Source organism: Diplotaxodon limnothrissa, linkage group LG1 (genome assembly GCF_057381915.1).
Source record: "Diplotaxodon limnothrissa isolate DT_005_m linkage group LG1, D_limnothrissa_male_GT1.1, whole genome shotgun sequence".
NCBI classification, from domain to species: domain Eukaryota; kingdom Metazoa; phylum Chordata; class Actinopteri; order Cichliformes; family Cichlidae; genus Diplotaxodon; species Diplotaxodon limnothrissa.
The window spans coordinates 35,053,931-35,081,185 of NC_140596.1; the positions used below are offsets into that span (position 1 = coordinate 35,053,931).

General features: G+C 38.2%; 1 protein-coding gene across 1 annotated transcript in view; it reads right to left on the bottom strand.

Annotated features, from left to right (window-relative positions):
* Positions 1-27,255, bottom strand: part of LOC146640102 (protein kinase C-binding protein NELL1-like) — a 313,384-nt gene that overhangs the window by 251,715 nt on the left and 34,414 nt on the right. The window contains exon 3 of the mRNA XM_085350021.1: positions 13,417-13,567. Within this exon, the coding sequence (XP_085206147.1) occupies positions 13,417-13,567 (151 nt within the window). The remainder of the gene's footprint in view (positions 1-13,416; positions 13,568-27,255) is intronic.

Genomic DNA, 27,255 nt, shown 5'->3' on the forward strand with positions numbered 1-27,255 from the left:
AAATTACTGTAAATATTATTATATAACTTTTTTTTTTTTACTGCAAATATCCGTAAAAAGCTATGGAAAGTTGCATTTTTTACATTAAATTGCTGTATAATTGACAAATATATTTGTTTTTTTCTATCATGATTTTGGTAAAATAATACGTTGTCTACCTTAGAAATTAGGGTTACAAAACCAGTATACCGTATTGTCTTTTACAGATTCCACATTTTTTACACGGTATATTCCTGGCAACCACAGCTGCCGGTATTTTACCGTAAATTTGACATTTTTTTTTTTACAGTGTACCAGAGGACCTCAGGGTCCGCGAGGGTTCATATGGTAAAAGCAGATCTGAGAGATAAGAAGGCCCAAGACCATTAAGACATTTAAAAACCAATAAAAGAACTTTAAAATCGATCCTGAAACACACGGGGAGCCAATGCAGCGATTCTAAAACCGGTGTAATGTGGGCCCGCCCTCTGGTCTTCGTCAGCACACGAGCTCCCGAGTTTTGCAAAAGTTGTAAAGTTGAAATATTCTTCTTAGGAAGACCAGAGAGCAGGGCATTACAGTAATCAATGCGACTGGTAATAAAAGCATGCATCAGCATCTCCGTGTTGGCCCGAGAGAGAATTGGGCGGACTCTGGCTATATTTTTTAGATGATAAAATCCAATTTTGGTTACATGTTTAATATGTGGGATAAAACCAAGCTCAGAGTCAAAAATAACACCCAGGTTTTTCACTTGTAACGAAGGACATAGTGAAAATGCCTCTAATTTAGACAAGAGTTTCTCTCTCTGAGCCTCAGGACCGACGATTAAAACTTCAGTTTTGTCCTGGTTAAGCTGTAAAAAGTTTTCTGCCATCCAAGATCTTATATCTAAAATACAGTTAAAAAGGGCATCCATTGGTCTGGTGTCATCAGGAGACACAGAGATGTACAGCTGCGTGTCATCAGCGTAACTGTGGAAGTTCACTCCATGCCTCCTGATGACACTGCCGAGAGGGAGCATATACAAAATTACAATATTAAAATTAATAAAACTATAAAAGTTTTAAAAATAGACTTTTCCATTTGATTACATTTTGTATGATGGATTATGCAGAAAAAGTAAAATTGGGCTGAAAGATCTATCGCTTTATCACCTATTCAGGTTGTAAATCGTGTTTTTTAAAAGTAACTAAGTAATTAATTACTTTTGAAAATAAGTAATCAGTAAAGTAACGGGATTACTTTTGGGGGAAGTAATCAGTAATTAGTTACTGATTACTTTTTTCAAGTAACTTGACCAACACTGCTCATAAGAGACAAGAAAGTAAGCAGAGTCAGAATCAGAATACTTTAATAATCCCTAAGGAAATTATGTGGTTACAGTTGCTCCAAGATAAATATATTACAAAGTTTACAAAATATAAAAAAAATAGCTCTATACAAATAGCTCAAGAATATTACAGAGGTGAAATTTATATGACTAGCATTTTATTCTAACTTGTAAAACTTTGTTATTTGTTATTTTTACTGTAGAGCATGTGCAAAAGGATGTAACTATTGCAGTGTGTGCAGTGTACTACATGGAGGAGTTATACAGACAGGAATGATTTCCTGTGTCGTTCAGTGGTGCATTTGGGTAATCTCAGTCTCTCACTGAGCGTGCTCCTGTGACCGGCCAGCATGTCATGGAGTAGGTGGGAGGTGTTATCCAGCATTGTCCTTATCTTGGACAACATCTGCCTGCCCAACACCAACTTAAAGGAGTCTAGCTGCATCCGCACCACATTGCTGCCCTTGCGGATCAGTTTGTGATTGCGACCCTCAACCTTGCTGTCCCAGCATACAACAGCATAGAAGATGGCACTAGCCACAACAGACTCGTAAAAAATCCTGAGCATTGGCCGACAGATGTTTAAAGACAGTCACTAACAGGATTTATTATTAATGCAATCAGAATTAGTTCGATTTTTATTTATTTTTTGAAAACTTACTTTCAAGAATGAGTACTCTCCTAAACATTTGACTGGTATGATTTGGCACAGCCATTTAATAATAATATGATTACGCACATTACTACAGCAAAATAATTAGCAAGTTACGTAAATCAAATTTTTTCAAATGCATGAAAAAAGGTGAAAAAATGTAAATGTCGGTGTGGTTGTTTTCCAGACTATGTTTGGTTGTTAGCAGCTGCCAGACAACCAGCAGAAACTCCAGGATGTCAACGGTTGCAACAATCATAAAGCGTCATATCAGTTTTTGAACTCTTAGCCTAACAAGGCAGCAAATGGACAAATAATTCCTTAAGTGGAAACTGCTGACTTTTGACTGAATAGTCAAAGTGATAAGTGGTGGTATGAGTGTTAATGGGGGATATAACACTTAATACCAGTACAAATTCCTCTAGCATGTTTTTCTATAGTATTATGAGTCTGCTAAGACCAGAGGAGACGGTGGTTCAAACTACTATGTGATAAATAAACAGCCACAGTGGCAGGGTTGCAGGCTGCATCTCCTGAGATGGAGATTGTGGGCTGTAGAAAGTCTCGGAAGTGCTGTGACAGCTGTGGGAGGAAGCTGTTGAGGTGACAAGTGTTCTTTATCAAAATCCAGTGGCATTGTCTGTGGGAGAAAAGTTTTGGAAATGAATGGCTGCCAGAGAGTTCTGGGTTAGCTGTATATCATCCTGCCCTTTTTCTTCACCTCCAGTGTCATGCAGCGATTTCATAGAAGGCAGATGACAGCCAATTATCTGCTATATAGGAAGGTCAGCACTCTGGAGCTTGTCCATAGAACGGGAGGAGAAGGAGGTAAAGCAGATATGACGATGGCAAAGCACTCCGGTGCCTTCTCTACTGACCTGTAAAGTATGACCAGGATTGGTTGCAAGGCGTTGTGCTTCAGTTGTCACAAGAAGGCTATGCTTGATTGGAGATTGTGGATTTAGCAAATGTTGCGATCAGGTCAGAGGGTGGTAGTGGAAAGGTGCACAGCTTGAGGTATATAGATCAATGGGATGTGATGTGAAAGAAGAAATCAATTCTCATTTTCACAGTTTGGAGTGTGTTCAGCATGACATTAATACCAGCCAAGCGCTGTGTGACGCAGGCCACCTCAGGTTTGTTATAATGAGGGTGACGACGATGTCAGGTCTAAACAGTCAACGAATCGTTTGAGTACAGGATGTAGTGGAGTGAATAAAACATAAACAGAGGGGAGCGTCTGCCAAAAATTAAAAATATGCCTCATGAATGGCTGTCCCTGAATTTATTATTAATATTTTGTTTTACTTTGGGCACCAGATTTCTTTGACTCAGCAAATATCGTAGCCCAAGATGTGCCTCTTTCCCTTTCATGGCCCCTGGTGGTACTATGCTATATTGATTCCTCCCACCTCCACCCCCCAGTTTTCTAGTAGTGTTGGAGAAATCAATACAACAAAGTATCAAGATATTTTGCATGGCAATATTTTATCGATATAGGGATATCAAATGTTGTCATCTTATCAAAACTGCTCATACAAATTGAACTTTTTAGTGCTACAATAATATGTACATAAGCTACAGTTATTATAGAAAGAAGGTGGTATTGTAATGCGGCATCTCTGGCGATTCCAATCTTCTTTTGCCACACATAGTCATAGAGACAAACTGCTTCAAACTTCAAACTAATAGCAACCACAGATGTTTCTGGGAAGTTTGAGAGAGACCCCCAATAAGAATGTCTTTTGCTGCTAGAAAGCAGGCAGAGCCACCGCTGTGCTATGTGAGTAATTTGTTTTCCTGAGGGACTCACGCTATCGAGGCTGCTTCCCTGCAGGCTTCTTAGCCAGACAGGGAGCGGCACTGCCCAATGACATGTTTAGTTTTCAAAGGTGGCATCACAGAAATGAGAGCAGCAGCTGAGAAAACCAAATGTTGATCTCAAAACTATCTTGAGAATATAGGAGCTTTGATGTATGACTTAGGTTTGATGCCTTAATGCTCTGCCTGAAAACCACATCATCCAAGTTGAGCATTATTTTCTGGTAAACCTCAGTCACTGCTGTATGAGTGTGCAGTCCTGCCACTATCAGAAACAACACTTCATGTGTGTGCGTGCGTGTCATCATTCTGTCTGTAAACATAATAGCCCGAAATGTTTTTTAATAATTCTGATGAAACTTTGTAGGGGTTCAGAGTGGGGTCATGTTAACAATCCATTAAAATTTGTCTTACGTCCACGAAGGTCTTCAAGGTCAACTTAATGATTTGTTGGTCAAAAATGGACAAAAAGCTTTAGAACTTTGAAACTATGATTATTACAAGTGTGCTCTTTGTTAAAAATACATATTAAATAATTAAAATACCATTTGACCTCTGGCTTTATTTAAGGTCAATAAATTCATCTGAAGGTTAAAGTGATAATAATCACTTTTAACACTTTTTGGCTCTTTTTAAATGTACTTTAAGTACTTAGTCTTTTTTTTCCCCCTGTTGGCAGATGTGAAATGCAAAGTGAGGTCAGAAGTCAAATGTAACATGTAGTGTGATATTTAGAATCCCCGCATATCATTCCTAATATGCTTTCAAGACCTACAATGGCAATAACAAACAGTTTAAATAGTTTCATACAGCATTATTATCATTTTGACCTACAGCTTAATCTGCTGGCCTTAAAGGAGAGTACAGAGATCAAATGTGTCATTAAGTATCTTTCTACATGTTGACAAAAAACAAACACACTTATGAGAATCATAGTTTTTAAGTTATTAGGCTTATTGTCAATTTTCAACAAATAAAATGACCTTGAAGACCTTGGTGGATGTAAGCCATGATACCATGATCCCACTACAAAATTTATGAGAAAAACTTTTCAAACTATCATGTTTACAAACTTAATGGCATGCACACACAAACAAATATTTATATTTAAATTATATATTTAATATGGCTTTCAACAGAGCAAACAACAAAAGCCTCCAGTTCAGTGGCATCAACGTGTCTTGTAGAGCAGCGGTCTCAAACCCCCGGGCCACGGCCGGTACCAGTCCGTGAGTCGTTTGGTACCAAACCACGAGTGTTGAGGCTCGGGTGTGAAATTTGTGGTTTTCAGGGTTTCATCGTTATTTTTTTTTATTGTTTTTAAAGTTAACTCTGTTTCCCTGGGTCTTTTCCCGTGTGTTATGAATAAAACTTTTTTTTGGTACGGGTACTGGTTTTATTTTGTTGTATTTATCCGCGACACCTTAAAGGCTGGTCCGTGAAAATATTGTCAGACATAAACCGGCCCATGGCGCAAAAAAGGTTGGGGACTGCTGCTGTGGAGAATCACTCACCTTACAATGCTGCCAGGATGAAAGCTTTCAAAGTACGGACAGCTCCATGTATTTTTGATGTATCTCTAGAAGAATTTACTCATCATTAAAGCAAAAGTAACTTCTACATAGCTAGCCTAAACAAAATACCCCATTTAAATGACTCTCTCTGACCTTTACAGTTTACAGCCAGAAGAGTTCTGGTAGTATTATCTTTTATTTTATTTTTTTTCTTTCTTTCGTAATATTATTTTTTTACATTAATGTCATGGCATAACAGTAAAGTTGACCGAGTATTTTTCTGATGTCAGGTAAATCATTCCTACAGTTTAAATGAGTCACTGCTGACAGCCTGTATTGCAGTGGAGAAGAATGGATTGGTGGAATTTGAGATGTAAGGCAGTGTTAAGACAGGTGTGCTCACATGTTGGTGTCACATTTTACACAAAGGAAAATTCAAAAGAAGGCTGGAGGGCAAAGGACCGCAGTACTGTTTATGCCCATCAGGTAGGCGTGTCCCAGTAGCACTGACGTCACGCAAAAACTATGGATTGAACGTGTACAGAACGCCAAATAACTGCCACTTTGAAAATGTTTGTGACAGGAACTTTGTAGCCCTTCGGATGCACTTTAAGGTGTAAAAATAGTATTCCAGTAGGTTCCAGTACTGTTCACATAATAAGCGCACTGTTCCACATTTGATATCAAGATGGGTTGAATACATGTGTAAAATGGAAACAGTAACTGTAGAACAAACTGTAATTCTGGGAAAGTATCTATTAAGTCCAGACAAAGCCAAAGACAGCATTTGTACCGTATTGCACACCTTTAAAGCAAACCCTGCAAGGGAGTGCACTTTCTAGAATAATCTAGGGAGTTCATTGAGGAAACTGGCATTTGTCGGAGGTGAGAGGCCATGGCTCATCCTAGTGCTGCTCCACTGGGGAGATCAGGAGTTCAGGATCGCAGCCAGCAGGTTATTCTTCTTCAACATTCAAACACAAATCCCATTTCATGGCAAAACAAGCTTTTGTGGATCAACCTATAGCACGAAATAAACAGGCTGGAGGAGGACGCAGGAATTTTCTATGGCAACACTTAGTTTTAGGATCATTTTAGGATCATCTGGCAGAGAAAGACGAAACCAAATTGTCAGTGGCAGTTTTACCAAGTAATGATGATTAATCATTTTGTTTTGTCAATATGCCATCAGACCTGCTTTTCAAAGGTATAAGTTATAGAGAATCAGATGCTATGAATTAATTTTCTTAAGCTAAAATTTATTTTAACACAACGTACAAAAACAAAATGAACAACATTAACATTTTTCTTCCAATAATAGAGATTGAAGTCATGAGGTGGATAACAGTCAATGTGGGTATTGGTACAACTGTCTTATAAAAGAAATCTTCCATTGCCTTTGGGTTTAGGCAGGGTTTTTCTATTCTACACATGACCTGTACTTTTACTAAGGCACGGGAGACTGAAATGTTCACCTTTACACCTGTGCAAAGGAACTTTGTAAGCAAGGAATTTTAAAATATCCATAAATATGCTGACTTCTGTTAAAACGTTTGACAGACGTCAGCATCTAAAAATTGTGGAGAGCCAATTTATCGCTCCCGTGTTCAACTAACTGCTGATATCAATAGAATTCAGCAGTGGGCCAGGCATTTTCTGCATCCAGCTTCCCTGCACTCACCAACATTCATAAACTTTTACCAGGAAGCCAAGCTTAACAAGTCCCTCTTCTTCCCCAGCATGTTTCTTCAAAGAGAAGAACCTGTGAGTGCTTATGAAGTGAGGCACTGAGGGAGAGGCAGACCTGTAGAGTGACAAAAGGGCAAGCAGATGAACAGAGCAGCTGGAGGAGAATGGCTGAGCATCTTTGAGTGCACTGGTGGGAAGAGCAGTGGAGAGACCAGGCTTTGAGTTACTTCATCACAGAGCTATTGCCACTTGCTGACAATAAGAGCGTTACTGGTACCCAGAAAACTGCTGTCTAGGCAGAAATGGGATTCTTTTGTTCTATTCAGTCTAGTGGAGCAGCAATAAACCTTTCTCCCCATTCCCCAGTGCTGGGTGCAAGAAAAAAAAACAACTTTTTCTGCTTTAACACAGGGCACAGAGAAATGCTTGCATTCAGAAGATGTTTTACCTTTGAGGATGAGGACAGCGGAGGAGGAGAGGAGGGGCGAGAGAAAGGATATTATCATATCAGGAAAGCAGAGTTAGCAGAGTCAGTGGGAGGGAGGAAAGACAGGACCGTTTGATTGTGCAGGGAGAAAGATGAAGAAGGAAAGGAAAGACAGAGCGATAGAGAAGGAATGTCTGATTGGATTTGGGTGAGCCGTAGAGCTACAGTGGCTGTGTGTTAGGTGGCTGAATGGGAGACTTGTGTTATAATGGGAAAGAATGGCCATCGGCAGAGGGCTAATAGGGCCTTCAGAGAGGATTCAGAGGTTCAGAACAAATCCTCAGTCACAATGGAGCACAGGTCTGCACCAAGCCAGTCAAGGCTGCGCCCATCTCACCAAATTTAATTACGCTCACAGTGTGGCGGTCTCTCTCCGAAAACAACTCGTCTCAAAATAACTTCATCCTGCTGTGGCTTAGCTGGGTTAGATTTGCATCTAAATCTCTCTCTTGCAATACCTCACAATGCACAATATATGAAGAAAAATGACTGAAAGTCAGTTAAACGGTTTGGTGGTAGTGGTGAAGAAACATTTATAATTATACTATGTCTGAATGTTACATAATGAGTTTCATCCAAAATTACAGGAATGAAAGTCTTGCTAATGTTAGCTGTATGGTAATACTATCTAGCTACATAGGCATGCTTTAAAGGTATAAAGCCCTGGATGGCCTTAAATTTTCTTCTTTTAAATTTGGACAAAACTGGAGTTATTGTACTTTAAGTCCCTAAAAACCTCAGAAACATGGTGTTTAACCAGGCACTTTCTCTGAATGGCATTACCTCGTCTTCCTTGGAGTCATTTTTGACCAGGATATGCCCTTCAACATGCAAATGAAACAAATATGTACGACTGTGTTCTTTCATCTGTGCAAAATTGCCAAAACTACAAAATCTCTCTAGGATGCTGAAAAGTCACTCTACAATCACAGTAAGGTATTCTGAAAAGCCTTCAGTTGACCTACACTGTTACAAAAAACATGTTAAAAAAAAACAAAACGGTAATATTCCGGCAGCTGGGGCGCCAAAACACTACCGTAAAATAACAGAAAATAACTCCCTCATAAAAATACGGTTATTTCCAGTAATGACAATACAGTTTGTTGCGCTAATTTTACATGGGATCTTGCCCTTTCAAGTGATTTTAAACATTAAATTAGGAACATGTTAATGTGATTAAACAATGAAATTACCTATAAATAGGGAAAAAAAACAAATCTTAAAAAAACAGTAATATTCCGGCAGCTTGGGCGCCAAAATACTACCGTAAAATAACAGAAAATAACTTTCTCATGAAAATACAGTCATTTTCAGTAATGACAATAGAGTTTGTTGCGCTAATTTTACATGGGATTCTGCCTTTTCCAAGTGCTTTTAGACATTAAATTAGGAACATTTTAACGTGATCAAACAATGAAATTACCTATAAACAAGGTCAATGAATGTGGCAATATGAATCATAATACGTAAATGTACAGAAATATACAGTTAACAGTTGGTTTAAATAATAATGGATTGCATGCCCTGGGACAGACTGACAGAGGCGAGGCTGCGTATCGCACCATCGGCCCCTCTGGCCATCACCAGTAGGCGAAGAGTCTTAACCACGGACACAATACCGAGAGTGTCCAAGCCGGGGCTCGAACAGCAATCTTCTGATCACAAGGCAAACTGTCAACTCTTGAGCCACGATCGCCCTAAATTGCAATGATAATAATACTTATGTGATGTAAGACAAGCTTATAGGAATCATGTTATATACTTTTCCATAGCATTACATTTGAATTCAACAGTTCGATCTTTTAAATAACGGACAGGTATTTGTGAAATCATGATACATTTGTGAATGTATTTTAACAATCTAAATATGCATATTTAATAATCATGGCAATTATGTTTCATTACATTACAGTGATTTAACGTTAATTTACATTTGAAATGTGAAATCACAGTCTATTTACGTAACTTTAATGATATTCTAGAAGAACAGAACAAAACTGTAAAATGCACAGTAAAATACTTTTATATTAGGATTTTTTCCTACAGTACAGCCATACCCACGACCTTGTGGTTGTTAGTTCACATTCATTGGCCGATGCTTAGCGTCATGTTATTATGTGTCCCAAGATCCAATGGCATGTCACATTGTTTTCATGGCCACACCCTCACCCCAGGTGCAGAGGCCTATTTCTGTTCAAGAATGTTGTGAATACTTTGAGATTTATATTAATTGCAATTCCTACCTCTACATTTATTTTTTTAAATATATAATTAGCACAGCGTGGCCGTGCAATGTTTTATATGTTTTTTTTAGTTTTTATTACTATTAATTATATTTTCACTTGTTACCTCTGAATTATTGAATCAGACCAAGATGACATGAAATTTTCAGCAAAATTATAATTCAAATACTCCTTTAATTATTGATTATTCTCATTAATTTTCGATCATTTTATATATTTTTCCATAGTATTACATTTGAATTTAACAGATCATTCTCTCACATAACAGACAAATATTCGTGAAATTATGATACATTTCTGAATGTATTTTTACAATCTAAATATGCATATGTACAAAAAAATATATTTAAAAAACAAGTAAATTGTGTTTTACTATATTTACAGTGATGTTATGTTATCTTACCTTTGACATGTAAAATCACAGTCTACTTATGTACATTTAATGATATTCTAGAAAGACAGTACAAAACTGTAAAATATACAGTAAGATATTTTAACATTAGTGTTTTTTGGAACAGTGGAATATGCTGCATTCAGAGTGCTGACAGGGACTAGAAACAGAGCTTAACTCTCCCATATTGGTCTCTCTCTTCATTGGTTCCCTATTTTATCCAGAATCAAATGTAACATCCTTTTTCTAACATACAAGGTCTTAAGTAATCAGGACCCATCTTATTTTACAGACACGATAGTATCATATCATCCTAGTAGAGCTCTTTGTTCTCAGACTTACTTGAGGTTCCTAGGGTACTTAAAAGTAGAATGGGAGGCACCTCTTCTGTGGAACCAGCTCCCAGATTGGATTCAGGAAAAATACACCCTCTCTACTTTTAATATTAGGCTCAAAACCTTCTTTTTTGATAAAGCTTATAGTTAGGGCTGGATCAAGGGACCCCTAAGCATCTCTTAGTTTTACTGTTATATGCTTAGGCTGCTGGGGGCCTTCCCATGATGCATTGAGCACTTCTGTTCCACTCCCATCCTTTCACTCCACGCATGTTTATACACTACTACTGTATGGCATTAAATTTCTCCCATAGTTCATGTTTTGTCCTGTCTCCCTATGGTCTCTTCTCTCATCTGTTTTCCCCTTAACTCCCAACCGGCAGATAGCTGCCGCCTTCCTGGTTCTGCTGGAGCTCTTTCTAACACTGCAGGTACTGTACCTAAGGTGCTATTCAATATAACACACTTTAAGCAACTACTGTTATGACTTGGCACTAAATAAAACTGAATTGAACTGAAATTTTTAAGAAATCTGTATAATGCCTGCCTGATCTGTTTCTGTCCAGAAGCAGTATCTTCATTACTGCGTAATAAAGTGTGTTCATGGATCTCACTGTGAACAGACAATTCAAAACCCGACAAAGACATAGAGGTAATGGACAATGAAACACATCTGACTTAAAGTAGGTTTTGACTAAATCCAACTAAACCTTAAACACAGCACTAGAAGACATGGAATAGTAAAAAAGTCATGAATAAGTTGAAATGGATGTGGAAGGAACAGTGAAAGCTAGTATTGAAATAGAGGTTTGGGAATACAGACCAACTGGCAACTTTTGATGCCAATAATCAATTATGTACTTTAGTGTTTTGGTTGGAAGACTGTAAACAACACATAAGTGTAAATGCAGTTACAACATTAGTTCTTGGTGGGACAGCCCTATCCTGAACATTTTTAGAGCAATATACACTATAAGTGGCTTAGCAATTAGTATATCTAACTGGGTGTGTTTGAGTGTGGCTGAGGGCCTTTAATGCAACATTTGCTTAGTCCCAGCACTCCTCAGGGCTACATATGTTGCATAGAGCATGTCATTGTGCCTGAAGGAGGGGGGCAGTACAGTCATCTGGCCCCATTTAGCTTTGCTTGCTGTTGTTCGGCCAACCCACTGTGCAGCAATTATGCCTGAAGGTAATGTGAGAAAAAAAGTGAGAAAGAGAGAGAAGAAGAGGGACTAAAAAGGAACTCTAAGGGTCACCTTTAAAGCACAGTAGGGGGCAGCGCATTTCTCTTCAAGTGTGGATCATATACAGTACTACGTGCTTGAAGAAATAAGTACACGGGCACTGACATACACTGCAATATACTTAGGCTGAGTACTCAAAAAAGATGTCCTGAAGAACTCATTCTTTACTTCCATGCATAAAAACTTTAAACCAAAGCTTATCTCATCAGCCAATTTAAGATCATGTTGCCTATATGGAAAGGAATTCATTGAATGGATGCAATATCTTGGGTTAACATGAATGAAACATTTAATGTTGTAACCATTAAAGATAGAACTTAAATGCTTGGACCTCACAATTATTGAAGCAGTGTGGGATACTGGGGGATACTAAGACAGAAAAGAACAAAAGGCAGACAACATCCAAAGAAGAACTTTAAATATCCTTCAAGAAGCCTGGAGAACTATTCCAGACAATTCCTATTTAAGGAAATTAAAGTAAAGCTCAACCAAAGAGAGTGCAGGCAGTGTGAAAGAATAAAGGTGTTAGGACTGTACAACTTCTGTTTTCCCCTGTATACTGTATTTTCATGTATGTTTATGCATATTTTTACAAAAATCACTACATCAATGTGGGACAGCTGTGGATCATCTGGAAGAGTGGGTCGTCTACCAGTTGCAGGATGAATCCCCAGCTCATGTCATAATTTCTCTAGGCAAGATACTGATCCTAAGTTTTTTTTACCAAATATCTTGAGGATCACACATACACTGCTTTTTTGAAAAGATTAGAACTGGGTAAATGAGACTTTCACTAGAGCTTAAAACTAAAAAGAAAGCCACTTTATAAGTACCAGTCAATTTTCCTAGCAAAATATAAAGAAACGGGACACGGCTCAAGACCTTTGCATAGCGCTGTACATCTATTAAAACTTTTCAGCAACTGTATGTCTTGTTTCCCTTGTTTTAGAGGACCAGCTCAACTTCACTCTCCCATTGTGTGCAATTTTGCCCTCGTATTGATCCTCAGCAAGAAATGATAATTTCTACCTCACATGCTCACTTGGACGACATGTTTTACAGAACTTTAAGGCTTTTACCTTTAGAGCACAGGAGGAAAATCATTGTCGCCTGCCCTTTACAAACAACTCATAGCTTCTCTGGGGGCCACAGGGTGATCTCACTGCTGCCACTCACTGATATCTTACATCGGCTTCAGGGACAAACCTTACAATCCACTGCCAGGAATTCATTAACAACTAAGAAGCCATTAGAAATATTCCCACATTTTGTCAAGAAAAACAATCAGCTTTTTCCCATACTGGTAGTTCACAGCAGCTCAATTACAAGGCCATATGTTCCACGTTTGTATATGGTTGTTTATACAGCATTGTGTGAAAGAAGGGGTTTGGTGATTTTTTTGCATTTTTCTATTTCTTTATACCTCACAGTGATCTTATGAACACTGAACACGGAACGTTATCTTTCTGCCCATAGTGTACTGGTTGAAGGGCTCTATTATTCCAGTGACTGGCCTGCCATCATGCTCTGGCTTACACTGGTAATGCTGTAATAGTACACTGCTCTTTAATTTATTCATCAACAGCCTTCTGCAAACAGCTAAGAGTAAGATGATAAATCCAGTCTAGGTTTAATTTAAAACGAGCACGCTCTGTACTCCATGGAAGAAAAGTTATACAGAAAAGCAGCCATGGGCCAAAATGAAGAGGATTACAGCTGGATTACCTGTGTTCTGACTCGTGGATGGAGAATATGACTCCTGACGTGGAGGACTTCTGCTGGATGGAGGCCAAGAAGGTAAACTCACTTTTACTCCTGAACAGCTGTACCACTTTTTCTGTGATGTGTGCTGGGGCGTGAACTGCTCTCCCAACATCTGAAGGAATAAAATGAAATGGAAAGAAATCATGAGCTTGTGTCAACTCTTTTCACATGCGATGTGCCGTCTGCCTCCTCCGTGCACACTTGGCAAAAGCGCAAGCAACATATTAAGTGAGCTAATCACACATGGTGAAACACAAAGTAACACCTTTACACTTTGAAATATCTCTGAAACTGCTTTGGCAGTTCTGTCTGGCAAAAAAAAAAATAATAATAATCTGTTGATGCCAGCAGGCTTCATCCACAGCTTCATACGCATGCTTAGACAGCAAACTTTGCATAGATGTGTGTGTGCGTCTGTGATATAAAAGAACTTTATGTTCCCTTAAAGACAGAAAGATAAAGGAGAACCAGCAAAGATCAAGATTTTCCCTTGGCATATCCACTTGCATTCGGGTAGCGCTCTTCCCTACAAGTTCATAGTTTGAATAAATATAACTATAATAATTTCTAATCTCGGTCTCATAGTAATTGTGATTTAAACTTATTCATGTAAGTTTAAATCATAGTCTATTTTATCCTTAAATAACAGCTGTACCGAAGGGGAGAAAACCTAAGTGAAAAAACATGACCAGTTACAAAAAAGTCAAGAACATGTCAGCACGCCTTAAACTCTTCAATAGACTCTTATTGCTATCGTACATCAAGGATTTCACATATTAGCACTGTTAGCGTGGGGATATAGTCACTGACCTACTAACATTTTAAATGCTGCATTTGCAAAAAGGACTGAACTCTCTGTTTTATCATTAACACATTAACATTGTTGGTAGATTTCAAACACTGAGTTATTTGCAGCTTTATACTGTTTGAAGCAGCAGTACATTTTATTGTATGTAAAATTATTGGAACTCTAAACAACACTGGGTTTAGAGACACTAAGCTACTAGCAGCTATAGCTTATTGTAGAATTAGCAAGTCTGAACCTGTAATAAAAATCAAAAACATCAAAATGGGACACTGCCAGGATCCAAATCATTTTTATTCGGCAGAGTCAGGCACACTGCTCTTCACACTTTAGACACTGAATTCCACCTGGAAAAGCAAACAGTGTCAAATTTGAAGAAAGCTGTTGTGTGTTCACATCTTAGTGTGCAGCATCTGGCTTTGTCCTTGCTTGTAGTTTTTGTATTTGTTGTTTATAGAAATAAACCTAAATGTATATGTCTAATGAGGTTCACTATAGTCAAAAGAAGATTCATATTCTGTCTGCAGTCATTCACCTTTAATAATAATAATAATAATAATAATGGATTGCATTTATATAGCGCTTTTTCGGGACCCCTCAAAGCGCTTTACAATTCCACTATTCATTCACTCTCACATTCATACACTGGTGAAGGCAGCTACAGTTGTAGCCACAGCTGCCCTGCCTTTAGTGGCACAGCTTTGTGCCACCAAAGATAAATGACAGACCCCCTTTCTTTTTAGAACAAAACATGAAGCAGCAGCAACACAGTAACAACAGCAAGAAGGGGTGGGTTGCAAAGCAGCTTGTAGAAATACAATATCTGAGGCACACTAAAACAGCTTCAACACCTAGTCCTATCTGCTATCGGGATGTGTAGAAGGGTTGGTTCTGAGAATTTCTTAAATTTCTGGTCTCCCTGAACTAATACTAGGCATATTCTCAATGTGCCTGCTGATATGTTCACATTTCAGTCACATGCTTTTCATTGTTATCTCCCTTAAAAGTCAGCTTGAAACTCTCCTGGTGTGGCATTAGGATGCACTTCCTTAAAGTTAATTACTAGCTATGTAAATCTATCTTGGTGGTCAAATAGTTAAGCTATGTTGTTTAAAAACGGAGCATTAAAATTGTGAATTAAGTATCACATATTATATTCCTCTGCTCCAATGTTCCACGTTCAATATTCTGTTAGTAAAAAATGTATCCTTTCATCATTTCAAGGCCAACATTGCAAGTCAAAACAATAGCTAAATCCCTTAGTGGCCAGCTTCACTGACCTCTCAAGCTAAAACAAGCCCATATATTACCTTAACTTAAAGGACTTCTCAAAGGACTCCCTGACTGGTCTTTGGTGCGGCTTCAGAGCGTAGTGGAATGGTGATGACATGACTCGTGAATGAAGGAGCAGCCGAAAGCAGCTTTACTTTACTTTGGCATCAGATATCTGTGTTTTGATGCTTTTTACGGACATAATACCGAGGACCAACACCACATTAGGCAGGGCTGGCTGTAATATTTTGCTTAGTATATCTGAATACAGGTAAGAAACCCAAAAAGAAGATAATCACAGTGATAAATCTGAATGTGAGATTGCCATGGTTCCACATTCCCAGTTGTAGTCAGCTGACAGACAGCCCAGTGGGGAGGAGCGCATGGTTGTCTCAGCACATGGCTTTTAAACCTCCCCAGGGTGACAGTGGCCTCCCTGAACTCGCACTTAGCCTCCTCACCATCACAGCCCTGTTAAGAGAGAGCTACCCGCACCCCTCCGGTTCGATATGCAGGCTCCCTGAACAGATTCAGTCATTAGATCACCACTTCAAATCTATGCAGATACAGCACTGTTTTTAAGATGTGAAGATACCGTTAGATTTCATGTTTTTCTTTCCTTCACTTGACAGACAAGTAAAATCCTAACTCATAAAGAAAGCAGCTGTAGTAAGTCACGTTCGCGCTCCTCATAGCTATGATCAATACCAGCAAATTGTCGTAATGAGTGCCACTCAATACAAACAGCAAACAAACCAAAGCAGACACTTTTTCTTGTGCAAATGAGTTTGACTGCAAATGAGAATGAGAGTTAACAGTAGTTTATCTTCAGTGATGAACACTTTCTCCAAAGCAGTAACAGTGGACATGCTTCAGCTTGCATGTTAAGCAGCAGGCACAGTTTTAGCTTTAATATAGCAGGCATGGAACACATATTCGGTAGCTACAGCTACAATAATCATGAAATCATGAAATGTAAGTTGTTATGACATTTTGCTTCAACTCTTTTAGTTTGTTCTCTTAATCTCCAGTCTTCATTACTTACTTTCTTACCTGACAGTCTTTCGACTTTCTTCTGTCAGGTTGGAGGCCTGGTCTCTTTCTTCCCTTTAGCCTTTTAGCTAAACTTTTCCCTAAAAGTTAGGACGCTACGTAATCAAATATTACTGTATTTTGACATGTCAAGAAAGATCGTCACAGACTTTTTACACACAAGTTACTTTTCACAAAAACATAACCTAAGCTGTGGTTTTCTCAAATTTAAAAAGATTTTTCACAACATAAAATTTCTATGCACTTTAAAAATATGTTAATAAAATAATTTATGAGACAGTATACTTAGCGTGCTCCTTCCACTGTAGCAGGAAAACTGCTCTGAATATAAACACTATTAATTATTAAGTATTTAGCATTTTTTCACCTTAGCTAGTTTGTAGCTAAAGATCAGTTTGATTCTTGAAATTTTCTCAAATTAAATGAGGGGATTCGAGTGTGACAACCATTCAACATCTTTTTTGTTTTGTGTTTTTTGTAGACTGAATTTATTTTTAAGGGAAAAGGCCAGCTACATTAGAAAACAAGTTTAATGATCTAATGCAAATGTTGACTGATAGCAGTAGAGAAGATTTTGTCATTCAGGAAGAAAAGATATTCTGACTTCTATTTTGTGACGCTTTGCTCATATGAGTAGGCCTGCTTTGCAAATTGCCATCTCAGTCATCACATTATCATACCAAGTCTTCACTCATGCATTTCCACTGAGCACACAGTTGACAGCAGTTAAAAACTGCCATCACCACATTTGCTTTCAAATCCTGGTTTACAGTTTCAATAGATTTTCATGACACACTGACGCTTTAAAGGCTGAGAAGGTATAATTTGCATTCAGCATTTCTGCAATACAATGCTTTTAACATTTAAATGAATTAAATATAGTTTATGCTTGCAAATATTCAACATTTAAATGCATATTAAACATTGAATTATAACAATTTTATAATTTGCTTTAAATCCCAGCTGCTTACATGTAGAGACGCCTGTGTAAAGACTGAACCACAAAATGCTAACTTTCACATTTACAGGTTTGACGTACCCTTCCCACACACACAGTCCAAAGATTTTAGCAAACGTCTCTCACTTAAAATGACAGTGAAAACCACAATTACAAAGAGTATCCAAACAATAAAAGCTGTCAGTGTTATAACGACTCGACAGTCGACTAATTATGATGGATCAATAGTATGCAAGGAGCAGAACTGAAGCGAGGAATTCTAGCAGTCTACCATATAGCAGTCTTGACAATGTAGACATAAACAAACCCATTTACAGTGACAGGGGGAGCAGGTAGGCCAGGAAGGTTCGTCTCCCAGCAGACAAGATGAAGCTCAGTGTAGCAGGCAGGAGCCAGCTGTCAACCCCCCTTCCCTTTCAATTTTACAGCTCATCGCTTTAATCAGGAGCCTGGCGGGTCCTCCCCCAGCTTGGCTAAATCTTACAGATGGCCTCTTTAAGTGTCAGTGAGGAACAGGAGTTAAGGTGCAGCCCAGAGAGACTGTACACACCAAAGACACAGCCAGTCATGTCCATGTAGATTCCTGGCTGGCCAGATATGGAAAACCCATGTCACAGCCAGATAAGCACGTTACTGTACTATGTTCAACTCTTTGCCAAAGGCACAAAGTAGATCAGAGCAGAGTCCAAGAGGCCAGCAACAAGCAAGAAAGTCACACTTTGCTGTTCAGTGGGAGAAACATGAATATGCATCTGCATGTCAGCATGCTAGCGCTGCCTCCTAAACATTGCGTTCTCATACAAATACATTATCAGTTACATCTAGAGGGAAAAATACCTTAAATTTAAAAGACAATTAACTTCTATCCAAGTGGCTAGCGCTGACTCCAATCAGGGACCATTTTTAAAATCCGTTGGATCCAAGTATACTTGACGGGGATAAGTATCACAAAAATATGCAGGCAGAAATAGAAAGTTCTGGAGGTCAATTATTAACAATGTGTTCATTAATAAACAAAGACACAGCTAAATCATGAAGGCAAGGCAATTTTATTTGTATAGCACACTTTCAGCACAAGGCAATTCAAGGTGCTTTACATGATTAAAATTAAAACACAGAAAAAAGAACATACATCACTTTAAAGGTTAAAATACAAAAAAACATTTACAAGAAAGCATTTACAATAAAACAATAATCAACAAGCAAGTAAAAATCCATAATAAGATCAGTTACTCATAAGCAAGTCTAAATAAGTAAGTTTTAATTTTAGACTTAAAAGACTTCAGTGTCTCTGCAGCTTTGCATTCTCCCGATAGTGTGTTCCAGATGTGAGGAGCATAGAAACTAAAAGCTGCTTCTCCATGTTTAGTTCTGGTTCTAGGGACAGTCAGTAAACTAGAGCTGGAGGACCTGACCAGTAATGACTTTAGAACTGGGGTAATGTGCTCTGTTTTCTTGGTTCTAGTGAGAACACGAGCAGCAGCATTCTGGATCAGCTGCATGTTGTCTGATTGATTTTTTAGGTAAACCTGTGAAGATACTGTTACAGTAATCAAGGCGACTGCAGATAAATACACGGACGAGATTTTCTAGGTCAGTCCTTTAATCCTAGAAATGTTCCTCAGGTGATAAAAGGCTGACCTTGTTATTACTTTTATGTGGCCCTGGAGGTTCAAGTCTGGATCCATTATTACACCTAGATTTCTGGCCCAGTCAGCAGTCTCTAGTTGGACCAGTTTAAGCTGATTACTGATATTTAGTCGATCTTTTTTGGGTCCAAAGATAAGTACTTCAGCTTTGTTTTTGTTCAGTTGAAGAAAATTATGAGACATCCAGTTGTTAATTTGCTCCATGCATTTATTAAGAGTTTGGATAGGTTCAACATCACTTGGTGACATTGAGATATAAAATTGAGTATTATCTGCATAATTGTGGTAGTTAGTATTATTGGTGGTTATAATCTGGCTTAATGGGAGCATGTTAATGCTAAATAAGAGGGGCCCTAGGATGGAGCCCTGGGGGACCCCGCATGTGATTTCTATATTTTGTGATGAGAATTGGCTAATTGACACATAGAAGTTCCTGTTCTTAAGGTAGGATTTGAACCAATCGAGTGCCGTACCAGAGAGTCCGACCCAGTTCTCTCGACGTTCCAGTAATATATCACGATCAACAGTGTCAAACGTCGCACTAAGGTCCAATAGTACCAATACTGTGGATTTACCACGGTCAGTATTTATACGGATGTCATTGAACACTTTGACAAGGGCTGTCTCGGTGCCGTGGTGCCTACAAAAACCAGATTGATAAATATCAAAGCGGTTGTTCATTGTGAGAAAGCTGTTTAACCGCTGGAAAACAGCTTTTTCAATAATTTTACAGATAAATGAGAGATTGGAAATTGGTCTGTAGTTTTGCATTAGCGTACTGTCTAGGTTCTTCTTCTTTAATATTGGTTTGATAACTGCTGTTTTAAGGCTTTGGGAAAAACACCTGATAGGAGGGATGCGTTATTTGGATCAGATCCTCCCTGATGGCTGGGAGGACCCTTTTAAGAAAACCTGTTGGTAAGATATCCAAGCAGCAGGTGGCAGAGCTTAGATTCTCAATAATTTTATCAAGACTTGATTGATTTATTGTTTGGAAATTTTCTCTGCATGGGTGTTGATTGGGCTTAACGTCAATAATGACTAGCATTCTACAACAAAATTAGCAGGTCTAAAAAGGACCAGACCCTAACGAGGGTTCATAAGCACAGGTTGTAGTTCTCTCCAGATACAGGGCAGTGGATAATTAGAGCAAGTAAGAGGAAGTTGATATCGTCTCGATCAAAGAATTTGACAAGGACTGTGTCCTTGTAGGCTGAAACAGTTATTCTCAGAGCACACGATTTATCCAGAGGTTGGATTGCAAACTATGCCACCCTAAAAACCTGAAATCTACATGTAATAGTTTACCTGATGTGTAGAGGGAGATTATTTACAGTGAGGTCCTGACCCATACATGTATTAATTAAGTTGCCATTGCACATACATAAACGTCTGCACTGCCCCCCCAATGCCATGTCAGATTGATGTCTGATCTGATGTCGTCAGCCGTTTCCACGTCCAAACTCCTCTTCAGGTCAAGTCAAACAAACACTGCAGTATTACAGAGAGTTAAAAACTGTCTAAATTCTTTCATCTTGAATAAAATGATCAGTGTGGCTGCTCTATCAGGTGTAACAATACAGTTTAGCATCCAGACATCCATGACAACAGGGTTTATGAAGTTTAACAGAGTTAGAAGTTTGTAGAGGGGTAATTCATCCACAATATGAGGTAGGGCTGCTCGATTATGGCAAAAATGATAATCACGATTATTTGACGATATTTATTTAACCCTTTAAGACCTACTATAGAACCAAGTCCACCAGAGCTTATATTATTTTTTTTTACATGCTGTAGTGCCATTTGTGGGAGCATTTCAAGTTGCTATACATCAATACAACTGTTATAGCCCATATTTTAATAATATGTATGCATTAAGTCCATAGTAATTACATAAATTGCAAAAAAGTGCAATAAACTACAAAAAAAATTGAAAATCGCTTTTGTTTTGTTTACATATATTTCTACTTGGAGAAATTTAAGAGGCTTATCCCTCAAAACTTTAAATACAATAAAGTTGCAAAAAATAGTTTCCCACCACAGGAAATTTATTTTGAGTGTCTTCATAGTTTTATTTTGGAGATACAGCAATTTTTATATACTGCAGGAAAAACAAAAAACAATCCTATGATGCAAATTTGCAAAGAAAACAGCATGTGCATCATTTCACTGTGGGAAGTGTTACGAACAGCTGATAGGAACGGCAAAGCGTGTTTCTGGAATATTATGTTTTTGTTCCTGCAAGCGCTTTTTATGCAATTTTTGCAAAGCTATATGTGGAACGAAACCGTGACCGAGGACAAGCTGATGGCATCAGATGTAAGTACAACTCCTCCGGTTTCATATGCAAAACAAATTATTGCGCTAGCTTACACGGTTCAGGTTCTACAGGGATTTAAAAATAGTTACGCAAAACGGAGCGTGCTGCTCTGACCGGCTTTAAAGGGTTAACAATGACTTTAAAAAAAATAATATAAAATAGTGTGCAACACCACTGAAGTTTTTTTTTTTAAACTCTCTTTTCAACCAACGGCAGTCACTCTCCAAATAACTTCTGCTTAGCTTTCCGAGCTTCCCTCGGGTCCTCTTAATCAGCGGTCTCCAACCTTTTTTGCGCCACGGACCGGTTTATGCCCGACAATATTTTCACGGACCGGCCTTTAAGGTGTCGCGGATAAATTAGGGAGGGGCTAATAATCGGCTCAGTCATTTTTAATGATCGTTGAAAGCTCAGATCGTAATCGTGATTAAAATTCGATTAATTGAGCAGCCCTAATATGAGGTTAGTTATTAATATACTGTTGCAATGGTTTGGATTAATTGCTATGAAAAATTCCTGATTCTCCACTTCATGTACCCATTCAAATCTTTGTTAGCCTCAGAGTGATTATTTTCTGACCTGATCAAGTATTTGGTGGCTGCCAAAAGCTGAGCCACTTGGATGTAGTTACATCCTAAGGTTTAAAATTGACCTTTAAAACGTGCTGCAGATGAATAGTGGTAATAAAAACCCAGAGAGGCTGACAGTGACTACTGACTATTTTTATGGGCTTGTTCAGATTAAATAGAACAAGATAAAAAGCATTAAAACATGTTGAAAAGAAAACAGCCTTAAAGAACCCAGTGTAGTTTGGACCCAGCCGCAAGGTTCATTCGTCATCACTAAACAACTGGCTAACTGTACAGAAAAAAAAACCCCTCCTACTCCCTATAATGACAAATGCAACACACATCTGACTTGCATCTTGCATTGGGATTCTTGCCTCTTCCTCTGCTGCTTCATGTCCAGTTTGCTCTGTTTTATCAAATTACCAGTAATGCATGTAATTTTGAGATGAAACTAAACAATCTGATGAGACAGTCAGAATTCTAAGAGGGAACATCCTGACAAGAAAGTGATCATTCGAAGAACGTCCAGAATTTTAAGAACCAGGTGAGATTTCTGAGATGAAAATATGAATCTTGACATAACAGGGAGAATTCTGTGTATTATTACTCCAAATATAACATGAGAATTTTCAGACAAAAATTAGTATTCTAATAAGACAATCAGAATTCTAAGAGGCAGCATTCTGAGAAGGAAGTGAAAATTCTGAGGAAAAGCCCAGAATAGAATTCTGAGGACAAAGTGAGTAATCTGATATAAAAATCAGAATTTTGAGGTAAAAGTCAGAATTCTATGTGCCAATAATCCAAGGATTCTGAGATCCGGGTAAGAATTCTGAGAAAAAAAGATAATTTTTTGTGTCAATATTCCAAGAATAACATGACAATTCTGAAAAGATAGAATTCTGAGGCAAAAGTTAGTCTTCTGATGAGACAGTTAGAATTCTAAGAGATGTAATTCCAACAAGAAAGTGAAAATGAGGTTTACCTTTACCTGAGGTAAAGTCTAGAACTGGGTGAGAATTCTGAGATAAAAATCTGAATTCTGAGTTAATTTTGTGTCAACAAGAATAATGTGAGAATTGCATATGCAATAAGACCAGCCATAAAAATATCTGTGTCCTCATCTTAGAGGTGCAAAACTGAAACTGCATCTCTTCAGTGATTCCCAGCAGTAGCTTTTTAACTCCTAAAGAGAGTTTTGCACTAACACAAACAGCAAGAAAATGTGGCTCTCACTTTTATATTAATTTTTAATTTTCACTCCTGGTTTGGTTCAAGCACAGAAGCACTGCGTGAATAGAGTGGAAAAAGACCAGAATTTGGTCTTTGGCTGACCCTTGTTCTTTGGCTACACGCATCTTAAGCAAGGACGACAAGCTCTTGAAAGCCTACAAGTGTGAGCAAAAACAATAAAAACTATTGTTGATTTAGCCCCCACAGTTTCACTGATCCCAAGGATATATAGTCGAAAGTCTGTCTTTTTTTTTTTTTTGGGGGGGGGGGGGGGGGGGGGGGGTAATCACTGAGACATAAGTCCATTGCAATTTTTCATACTAGCCTAAAACTCATTGCAAAGCTTTAGTCCTGGATAATAACTAATGTTTATCTGGACAAAGTGAATGATAAATCTATTTATGCAGATATACAAACAGACCATCTGTACTCAAGCATCAGATCAAAGAGCATCTTTGGCTGTCTTAGGCTTGCAATCCTAACAACATATTTGCCATTACTGACAGCTGCTCAGAGCTCTGTTACAGTAAGAAACAACATTAAAAGTGCAAGAGAGATAATAAGAGAAGAACAACACATCAAAGTTTCCTGGCATGAGTTAAAGCCAATTAACTGAACCCACGAAGGATAGAGTGATGTTTGTAAGTAACATTAAAAAAAGCAAAAGTGAAAAATATTTTTCACTGACCATCAAAGCACTATCAGTCATTCTTAAGGCAAAATGCAGTTTTGTGTCCCAAATTTGTGTCAGTTATCCAGCAAAGTACTCTCCAACTCAGCAGTTTGGATCATGTTAATCCTAATAACATTGCAAATATTGCAAGACCCACAACATTTGACAGCTATGGATTACACTGAAAATGTATGAAAAACAGAATAGTTTTTCATACTATAAAGCTATAAAGCTATGACAGATTCAGAAGTCTATGAAGGCCCAGAAGGCGAGGAAGCATGACATCTGTCCACCCCTGCACTGCAATCCCATAATTTTCCAAATTTTCTTTTAAATTCATTCTTAAATTTCTTTCAAAAGCATTGCATGTTGTTCCTTCAGTATAGTATCTATTCACATTTTTTAGCATGTATGTTAGAAGCTGCTGGAACAGTATGCTGCTGGACCTATGAACAGCTCGAAACGCTGAAATCTTTAAAACATTAATTCCACACCTATTCTACCCGACTGATAAACTATGGTTAAATGACAAAATTTACTTTATTTTTCATTTAATTGTTTTATTTTTCTTATATTCTTTCCTTAATTTTTAAATTCTGTGTCATTCTCATTCTTGTCTTGTCTTGAACTCTTTGACTCACTGCCAGATGATTTTATCGTAAAACTCCTGATTTCAATTCTTAATACAAGCTATTAAGTATTAGTTATGATGTAATGGCACATTTGGCTGCGTTTTGGCACTGGAGAACCAAATGTGAGATGATTTTGGCTTAGAGATGCCTGCCAGATTTGGCCAGGTTTTCAAATCTGTGGTCTTGGGCCAATAGTGACGTCCAATTAGCAGAACTCAGGGCAGCGGTGGGCCAATAGAATGGATCTTTGTAGGCTGTGAGTTCACTCACTCATCCTCATAATTGACTGGCTAGCCACCTGTTTTAGTGTCTTTACAGCAAATAAATTATACAGAGTGCTGAAATAAAAAGCCCCAAACCAAAGCTCATGGAGTATCAAGATTAATTATACACTGAATAATTAAACACATCTGCTTTGCATATTAGTATTCAAAGCCTATATGCATGCATATCATTTATCTCAAGTCAAACTAGTATCAGTCCTGTCAGAAGACTTATCGTGTGCACGCCATTTATCTTTCTTGCTCTGTTGTTGGCGTTTTTTACCCTGACACATTTTAAAGTTGTACATCTGCTTCTGCTGCTTCAGACTTTTATCTTTCAAGCAGTTTGACTGGCTAACAGCAGTAACACGAAATTGTGAGATTTGTAACTGAGTTGACTTAAATTTGTTTTGTAAGGTGGTCACTTTTACGTTAAAGTTTTTACATGGATTAATGTTTTTCACAGCTGAGTGTCAACTAATGTTCTTCCCGCAACTGAGAGACAGTGGGATGTGGGAATGACTTACTAACACATTATTATATATTACATTTGACAGTACATCCCATGGCATACTTTGCATGTTATCACTTAGTGGCTAGTGACTAATAGTTGCATTTGTAATTGGAGAAACTACGTCCTATATTCCCTAATCATCGCCTAACTTATAGGCAAATGTCAGTGACATGGTGACCAAAGAGAATGCAGTGTTGGTGCCGTTCAGCGACTTCAAGTGAGAAAGATTAAAATAGCAACTGGCAGCATAAAGTATTCTCAGCATCGATGCAAGCAAGGTTTGGGTAGGATCAGGTGACCCTCCCATGATGCACCAAGCATTTTTTTCTTCACTCACCTCTTTTCACTCTCCTTGTCTTCATACACCACTTTGCATTTATTCATTAATTGTTACTCTCTGGCTCTCTTCCACAGTGTGTCTGTGGAAGGCTGCTCCTCCCTGAGGCTGGTTCTCCTGGAGGTTTCTTCCTGTTAAAAATTATTTTTTCCTTCCCACTGTCGCCAAGTGCTTGCTCATAATGGGCCATCTCATTGTTGGGGTTTTCAGTCTATTATTGTACGGTCTTTACCTCACAATATAAATCACTTTGAGGAAACTATTGTTGTTATTTTGTGCTATATAGATAAAGTTACATTGAATTTGTCCACTGGAAATCAACCATAAACAACAAAATGATGCACAACGCGTGAAAGGCTTTCAATGCGGATGCCCCTTAATTCATAAGCTCCCAGTTCTGTATGACAGCTCACCTTCCTGAAGTGAACTACACCATGTCATTGTTTGTTAGCTTCTGATCTCCATGTCAGGGATAATTTATATAACTAATTAATTACGTTATGGTGTTGTGCAACTGTGCACTCAACTTGCTCGCTTTGATGGATGAATTCTGCTGCTGTCTGATCCTGCAGGTATGTAATAAATTCAGGGGGAAACCCGAGTCATGCTATAAAGCTGCAACTTCCTAAAATGGCTGGAAGCAACCAACCAATTTCAGATCCTGTACTAGCGAATCTCGTTAATCTGACCTGTCACACCTCCAATGTGGTAAAGACATAACTCTGAAGTTGTAGTTTGCAGATATTCTAATCTTAAATAGACATAAATTCATGGAGCAATGTGAATGAAGGAAACCAGCACACATGAAAAAAGTTAAAAGCGGTTTATTTGCACCCCTGGCAACTGAAGACTGCATGCTTTGCACCCTTTATGGATGACTCTTAGTGCTGAAATGTGGAGAAAAAAAAACTGATGGCTTCCTCAAAGCACCAGACTGCAAGACCGAAAGCAGCCAAAAGCATGAGATTTGGGAACCCTGTTTTTTTTTCTGTTATACTGCTGTGTCATTTAGCTAGCTGAGCAACTCACAAGAGGCAAGACAGACATTCACATTGTAATCTAGTGCGTGCATATCTGTCAGTGTGATGCACACATTCCAACTTGTGCTAAACTGACAGTAATTTGCATATGTTGAGGATGCTATGTTGGCATTTATTGAAAAGTGCAGTCTGACATGTTCAGATGCCATCAGATTAACAGAAAGGGGAGGTTTAAAGGGGGTTAAGTTAACTACCAAATTACTTAAAAAATGTTGGAAAAAAATAAATAGTAATAAAAAAAAGCTGACATACACAACAAGTCTGCCATTTACATGCTCTCAACTGTGAAGCTTTACATATGTGAGCAAAAATGTGTGTGTCACTTGTAAACTTTCACAGGGGGTTATTCCCACTCTCTCTGATCCTGAAAGAATGTATCTTTATTTCCTCACTTGAAGCTCTCCAGTCTGTACTTCCACACATGAAGCTAGCCAGCCAGTCATCCATCCAGTACACAGCAGACCGTCCCTGAGGAGCTAGCC